The sequence below is a fragment of the Micromesistius poutassou genome (assembly GCF_964030765.1).
Source record: "Micromesistius poutassou genome assembly, chromosome: 22".
Classification (NCBI taxonomy): domain Eukaryota; kingdom Metazoa; phylum Chordata; class Actinopteri; order Gadiformes; family Gadidae; genus Micromesistius; species Micromesistius poutassou.
Window position 1 is genome coordinate 14,117,373 of NC_140292.1, and position 8,382 is coordinate 14,125,754.

An 8,382-nucleotide genomic window follows, 5' to 3' on the forward strand; every position below is an offset into this window, starting at 1 on the left:
GTGTTATTCATTCACTAGTCGTTCATTATGACTGGTGAATGACTACTGAATAAACTGGTCCCAGTAGGTCGTCAGTCACTTGCCCATTTCAGCAGTGGCTGATCTGTGTCTCAAACCCTCTGGGCCAATCAGCTGCAGCAGATGAGTTCCAGTGTACCCATCGGCCCACCGCCCCCCAGCTGTCTGCTGGCCCCCAAAGCCAGCTATTTATTCAGCCAGCCAGGAGGCAGTCATCCATTCAAGTCAGTCAGCCAGCCGCCCCAAAACTTTGCCAAATAAGGTCTATTTATTTATTTTTCCCTCCAGTCGCTTCAGCGAAGCACGCTTACACGACCCATCCAGATTTTGTATATTCAAATATTCCGCCTTGAAACCTCTCGTACGGAGATGAAGAGATGTGAGGCAAGGAGACAAGAGGAGAGGAGAGGTAGAGTAGGTAAAGGAGGAGATGAGTGGTATAATAAGATAATATAATGATCTAAACGGATTGCATTCCACGTATAAATATGGTAGTTTTACCATACTTTACGGCGTCCTTATAAACATGAACCTCCCTTTGATAGGGGGTACCAGACACACAGGTCCCCCATCAATGTGCAGGTTTCCCTACGCCAGGTTAATACTGACACCCCTTCCCCATACATGACCAACACTTTGTCTCTGCTTCCACTAAGTCTCACTTCCCTTCTCCTCTCATCTCTCCCCTTAAGACTTCCTCTCCCTCTCCGTCTGATGCAACAGCTTACCAACCTAGGAAGCTCCTCCACGTCCAGAAGGAAAGTGGAAGAGAGAGAGAAACAGAGAGAAACAGAGCAAGACACAGAGCAAGAGAGAGAGGGGTATATAGAGCTTTATGCTTTTTTTATATCTTTATGTCTGTATGTCAGGGCTCCCTTGAAAAAGAGGCTAAAGGTCTCAATGGGACTCACCTGGATAAATAAAGGTTAAATAAAATAAAAAATAAATAAAATAGAGCAGTAGAGAGAAAGAGAGAGAGGTAGAGAGGTAGAGAGAGGTAGAGAGAGAGAGGTAGCGAGAGGTAGAGAGCAGTAGAAGTAGAGAGCAGTAGAGAGAGGGAGAGAGAGGGAGAGAGAGGTAGAGAGTGGTAGAGAGCAGTAGAGAGAGAGAGGTAGAGAGAGGGAGAGAGAGGTAGAGAGCGGTAGAGAGAGGTAGAGAGTGGTAGAGAGAGGTAGAGAGCAGTAAAGAGAGAGAGGTAGAGAGAGGTAGAGGACCACTGCAGTAGCAGTGGTAAACCAGTGGTCACCCAGGGGTCACCCAGGGGTAAACCAGGGCAGCAGAGGGGCCCCTGGGTGGGGGGGTGGGGCCCCTGGGTGGGGGGGTGGGGCCCCTGGGTGGGGGTGTGGGGCCCCTGGGTGGGGGTGTGGGGCCTCGGGGAGACTGGGGCCCCTTGGAGGGTCACTACCCCAAGGCGCCCCCTGCTGCTAATTAAACGCCTGCTAGGGGTTTGAATGGGATTCAGACACACAGCGAGAAACAGGCATCAAATGTGGATGAGCACTCAGCACAGCCAACTTCACACCTTGCTATGCTTATGTGTTCCACAGATGATTGAATAATGGAGAATATGTCTTTCAGCCAATCAGATGACATGATGTCATATTTTTAGTTGTTAGCTATATTTATCTAACCGAATGGGGGGATAATTTGGTTACTGAGCTACCGCCAGTCTGATTTCTTTGGTGCATGTGGGCAAGTCGTACACTGAACAAGTGTGTTTCTGACTAAATATTAATCAGTGTGCTTCTCTCTCTGTCTCTCTCTCTGGCTCTCCATCCATGTCTATCCCTAGAGCCGTGCGTTCAATAATTCACAGCGGGACGGGGTCACAGTAGAATCCACAGCAGGGGGCGTGACAAGATACTTAAGACGGAGCTGTCAAACTGGAAGGGAATCAGGTGGTCTACAAAATACTCATGCACACACACAGATACACAGACACACAGATACACACACACACACACACACACACACACACAAATACAAACACACACACAAAGACACAGACAGATACAAACACACAAAGATACACACACAGATACACACACACACACACACACACACACACACACACACACACACAGATACGAACGCTCTTGCTGGAGAGCCTCAGTGATAACGCCCTCATGCACTTTCCACACTTGAACTGACACTCATCTCCATGTGTGCTCTGTATGTAAACGAACAAGAGTGAGATGGCAGTGTGATGCACTTTACCAGAGCTCATTCCTCAGAGAATTCCCTGCACACTGCTTGTCAACACCGGACCAACCCATCTCACACATGCATGCACATACACACGTATGCACACATACATACACACACACAAGTATCCACGCACACACATACACATACAAACAGACACAGTGGAGTCAAGGAGAGAGACCAGGCCCTTCAAACCCATGGCTTTCATTTCCATATATGTTGGATGGAGGGAACAGATCCTTCCCTCTTACTATATCATCCTCCGTCTCCTGACTACTACACACACCCTTTTTAAAAGAAAACTGGGAATCCCATAGAAATCCCTTTACCTCAAAGAACTAAAGACAGTGAAGGGGAAGAGGGCAATGTTTCATGATTTCATAATGAAGGGGAAAGGTTTTTTGTTCATGTGCATTAAAAAAGGGTTCAATTCTAAAAGTCCATCCTAAAGTCAGACGTTCATGACACCACTCCTCGTCTCGTGATGCCAGACCATCTGAGGTTTTGCTGCCTACAACTGGTCTTGGTCTTGATTCTGTTTTATAAAATGTGTTTCGCTCACAAACGTGTCAAACATCAACAAATGTTTTAGTAGGCATCCCATAATGCACTTTGCTGGTATGACAGAGTTTACAAGTAACCAAGCTGCCCTAAAGTCGACATTGCATTATGAAATTACAAAAACTATTTTCTTCTTTTATTTCTTATTTTTTTATTTTATGATCTTGAAATGAACTGTGCCAAATTGTAAAAGTAAGAAAGCAACAAGTGAAAACCCACACACATCTACACAAAGATTTTAGTCCTGCTGTCATGCTCGTCTGTGTGTGTGTGTCATTATTTACCTATTTCCCCCAGGCTTTTCATCCAGGTGATGTGGCTTAAAGAACCACTTCCCGATCCTTACAAAATCTTTTTCCATTAAGCACCTGCAAGAGAAAAAGTGAAGGTAGAAAGTTAAGTTATACAACCAAATGTCCAAATGGAACTGTGTCTGACCAGACAGGCTGCTGTTTATTTAAACACCAACAACTATGCAAATGGTTAGTCTAAACAAAGGAACAGAGTCCTTGTTTAATCATTATTATCAACAAGGAATCATCAATCAACTGTCATAGTCTCAGGTCAGTTAAGGTGTGTTTGAACCGCCACTAGCACACCATACATTGGATCCTCCTCCCTTGTGAAACTAACTGGAGATTCACTTTGTATCACAGAGAGAGCTTTTTAAACATTGGAAATGGACGAGAAACGCAACATTATTTCATTCCGTTCCATCGTATGTGTGCTCAATCCACAAGATGAAATTAAGGATTTCCATCAACTTTGTTTAAATTTTTGTAAAATGTTTAACGTCAAGGGAGACGTGTTAATACGAGGTGCTGATACAAGCTTTACAAGCAGTATTACAAGCACACACATCCTCTGCATGCCCTGTCCATGAGAAGGGCCGCCCCAAAGACTAGTGATGGGTGCTACAAGGCAGGTTCTTTTTAAACTCTGTTTGTGCCCAGTTTTAAACCTCAAAAAAAATAACAAAGCATGGGATTCAATGAAGAAAAAAAATGGATCAAATCATAGCTGGTAATCGTATTCTGTCGTTTTAATCAAAATTCTAAATCAATACTTTGTTGATTACTCATCTCTTACTCGAATTGATGGCATCATCGCGTAACAGATTTTTCTAATTATATATATAACACATAATACCCTTTGCATGAATTTTATATGAGTGTGCTTTAGTAAAACTCCCCAGCGTCTCCTCTCACCTTGGTTGGGGGAGAGAGGGAGGAGATCTACATTAGCATTTTGTAACCCCCCCCCACCCCCCTCCCTCTCCTCCTCCCCTCAGTAACGGAGCAGAGGCCCAGATATGGTGCCTACTGGCCTCATTATCTCCTGCTCTCCTATTCAGCGTTGGCTCCCCACCCAGACACTTTATCTTGTGTCTCTATCGCCCCTTCACTTGTCTTCTCCTCTTCTATCAGAGCCCATTCTTCAATTCATAGGCTGTCACCGGTGTCCAGTAGGAGGGGAACCAGTACATACACACTCCAGGGATGTGTTGAGGTTATGTTATTTATCTCTCAGAAGGGATTCACTGATGAGCACAACGCTTGTATAATGAGAACAACATTATTGGCTTGTTTACGCGTCATTATATGTATATAAACGATGTACCTGTAACCACGTCAGTAAACATAGTAAGTGACCTCTTACTCCAGACTTCATACTACACAGAGCACATTGAAGCTTTCAGAAGCCGTTTTGAGCTTCTGACACACTCGGTTCACAAATGTGGAAAGAAAAACCTAAAGCACAAATACTGGTTCTGAGTCACTGGATGACATTGTATCATTAAACCATGAGGCTTGACCACATGTCTTAACCCTATATTCAGTGTATCTAGATCTAGCGTATGTAAAACTAGTATATGTAGATCCAGTGTATGTATATCCAGTGTATGTAGATCCAGTGTATGTATACTTCGTATATGTAGATCCAGTGTATGTAGATCCAGCGTATGTATACCTAGTATATGTAGATCTAGTGTATGTAGATCAAGCGTATGTATACCTAGTATATGTAGATCCAGTATATGTAGAACCAGTGTATGTATAGATCTAGTGTATGTAGATCAAGCGTATGTATACCTAGTATATGTAGATCCAGTGTATGTAGATCCAGTGTATGTAGATCCAGTGTATGTACTAGTGAACTAGTGTATCTAGTGAACACTTCCTGCCCTCCATCTCATGTTGGCTTCATTGTGTGACTCTGTCTGCAAACAACCTCAGCGTCAGCCTCGCCACGACGGCAGTCCTCCCTTATTGAGTACAGTGTAGCATGCAGCTTACTGTCAAGCCACCACAGAAGCATCATCTCCTGTCACCAGTCTGACATTAATCTGGCAAATTAAGCATTATCTACTGCTCGTTGATAGAGGATTTCTTTGTTGCACGAGTGTCTCTTTTGGGAAAGAAATTTGTAAACATGACAACACAATCATAAGCTAGGGATGAATGATCTCTTTGATATAAAACTCCACGTGCGCTCTGATATGATATGTTGCTCTCTCTCTCTCTCTCTCTCTCTCTCTCTCTCGCTCTCTCTCTCTCGCTCTCTCTCTCTCTCTCTCTCTCTCTCTCTCTCTCTCTCTCTCTCTCTCTCTCTCTCTCTCTCTCTCTCTCTGGTACTATTATGGATTGTCAACCGTGAGGAAAGATAATGGTTCCCAGATTGTAGGTTACAGCCAAATAATAATTAAGAGAGAAACAATCACGGAACAAATGATTCAGTCTGACAGAATTTGCTGATTAAACAATGAAACGGCATTTGGATGAGAATCAACAAAAGTTATACTGATTTCATCAGCAGCAATACCACAATGAGCTGACACTGGAGACCACAGCTGACCTGTATCAACGGCTGTGCTCAAACAGAGCACAAAAGGAGTTTCTTCAAGGTAACGCAAAGTTAATTTGGCCTGCCCCATATGATGATCACTGGGCTTTACCTTATAGAGAGGGAGAATGTGGACTGCTGTTTAACAGAAGAATCAAACGCTAGGTACCTGACCCATTGAGATTATAATGACCTGTGAGGACTATGGAGCCATGGCCGTTTGTGGCAAAATAATCTGCTTTTGACAAGTGGCAGGTTTGAGTTTGTGTTTGTGTTTTGTGCTTGTGATTTTAGTCAGTGCTACTTTGTGGGATAGTCCTATCGTGATTCCCTTTGTGGAATTTGCGAATAGGAAAGGGCGTTGGTAGGATTCTTTATCTCTTTCTTTTACTTTACTGTTGATTCATAGTTTGTTTCTCTTCTATGAGACATTTCTAGGGCTGCAGACTCAACAACACCTAAATCTTATTTTGACACTTTGTTTATTGTTCAAGTATGTAAGTCTCTGTTCGGTGCACAGCCTGCCCCCACCTCCTATACTTTAATATACATAGTGGAGCATGAGTCCCTATAAAATGCCTGTAGACCATAAATTAAGTATTATGATAATCAAACCAAAAATATGTAGAGATAATATTTTTTTATAATAATAAATTATGAAAAACAATTAGCAATAAATGTCATAAAATAAACAGCATCAGGATAATGATGATGATTACTTGTAATAATAATAATAATTAGTTATAATAATAATAATAATAATAATAATAATAATAACAACACGTTTTCTTACCTCTCTAGCAGGTTATGAATAGCTTTGAAGAGCAGAGTTCGGCACTCGTAGGACAGCCCGCACTCCCAGAGTCCCTCCTCAGACACTGACAAGACACAAGACAGAACAGAGAGTCAGCTACCATCAGAACAAACCACCATACAATAAGATCACCAACCACAACAGGGCTCTTACAACAGGGCTCTTACAACAGGGCTCTTACAACAGGGCTCTTACAATCAACGCTCCGCTTTGGGTGCACAGTAGCTCAGGAATGTGAGTTATTGTGTTGTTCGTAATGGTGTTTTGATCACTTTTAGGTTATTAATCACAAAATGATTTGTCATTGTGGAGAGACATTGACGTGTTTCAAGACGTGGGCGTGTTGGGGGTGAGGGTGGGTGTGTGGGGGGGGGCGGTTGGGGGTAGGTGGTTGCTTTTGTATTCCTCTTTCTCCATCATCTTGTCTTGATCATATCACGCCATTTCAAAAATGTCTCCTTCCTCGTCTTCTTCCTTTGTACAGGATCGGAAAAAATATCCTTACACGCCAGAATTACCCTGTAACCATGACAACGCTCGCGGTGAGAATATGGCGCCCCAGCATTCAATTTCACCACTGTTGCCTCCCCCTCCCCCTCCCCCCTCCCCAGGCTCTCTCTTCCTCTGTTCTACTGCCGCTTACACCCCCTCCTCCCTCCTGCTCTCCCTCCGTCACCCCCTGCTTCAGGGCGAGAGAGAGAGAGAGAGAGGGAGAGAGAGAGAGAGTTCAGTCTCTAGCAAATCTATCCAGCTCATTATTTTTTCTATGGTTTGCTGTCTCTATCTCCCTCTCTGCATGTATGTCTCTCCCTCTCCCTCTCTCCTCTCCTCTGCCTCTCTCTCCCTCTCTCGTTCTCTCCCACTCATACTAATGCATCTGGGTTCTTCCCCTCCCCTCTCCAGTGTGCCACACTCTACTCAGCTAACTCCAGTTGACTCCTCCTCTTCCTGTGTCCAGCTGTACAGCCGTCCTGGGCTCCCTCCCTCTCAGACAGAGACTGTGCCCTGGGTGAGGCGCTTCCTGTTCACCCCCTCCCCCCCCCCCCCGCCACGCACCACACACACACACACACACACACACCACACACTCCCACACACACACACCACACACTAACACAGGCACACGCCACTTCCACTCAAAAAAACCGCCACCCTCAGATTGAACTGGTGGATCGTAACGAGGTAACTAGTAACTAGGTAAACTGGTAACGAGGGTGTATATGTCGAGCAGAACAGAGTGTCCAAAGGTCTTCTGAGGTGACATCGCCACTTTGATAAGAGGCAAACCGATGAGCTTTGAATATTCATGACACCCAAAAGCTGGGGAAGAATGTATAAAATACATGTAGTGGTTCCAAAGACGTTCCAAAGACGTTTAGAAAAAGTTTAGATTGAACAGCTCCTGATGTCCCTGCGACTGCTGCCAGCGTCTTGTTAAATCTGAAACCTCTGGAATATTGAACTCAGATATGAATAAAACCTGACGCTACCATCACTCATAACGCAGTCGGGGCTACATGCAGCTGCATTAGGGCTTTCAGATTATGAATAAATGAAATGACAAACGCTGAATAGTCATCAAGACATGAATTTCATGGTTTGATAGAAAATTATATGGATCAAGGTTTGATTTGCTTCAATTATAATAATATTTGTTGTATTATTCATGTGTGTGTGTGTGTGTGTGTGTGTGTGTGTGTGTGTGTGTAATGTGTATATCCATATACTGTATATGGATACAGTATATGTATTAAAGTATATATATAATATATCTTTAATACAATGACATTGTTAATTCACTGCTGTCTCCACCAGCGTTTTCTTTAACACAAGCTCCTCAAAGTGCAAACTGTCTTCCTTAAAGACAATACACCATGGCTGGAAGTGGGTCGCCACAACTGCCTTCATCTATTTATCTGTCTCCTCATCCCACACTCTCC

General features: G+C 43.7%; 1 protein-coding gene across 1 annotated transcript in view; it reads right to left on the reverse strand.

Annotated features, from left to right (window-relative positions):
• Positions 1-8,382, reverse strand: part of LOC311367817 (mediator of RNA polymerase II transcription subunit 13-like) — a 93,935-nt gene that overhangs the window by 48,821 nt on the left and 36,732 nt on the right. The window contains exons 3-4 of the mRNA XM_084486647.1: positions 6,422-6,506; positions 3,069-3,152 (exon numbers count right to left, since the gene is read on the reverse strand). Coding sequence (XP_084342773.1) covers positions 3,069-3,152; positions 6,422-6,506 — 169 coding nt within the window. The remainder of the gene's footprint in view (positions 1-3,068; positions 3,153-6,421; positions 6,507-8,382) is intronic.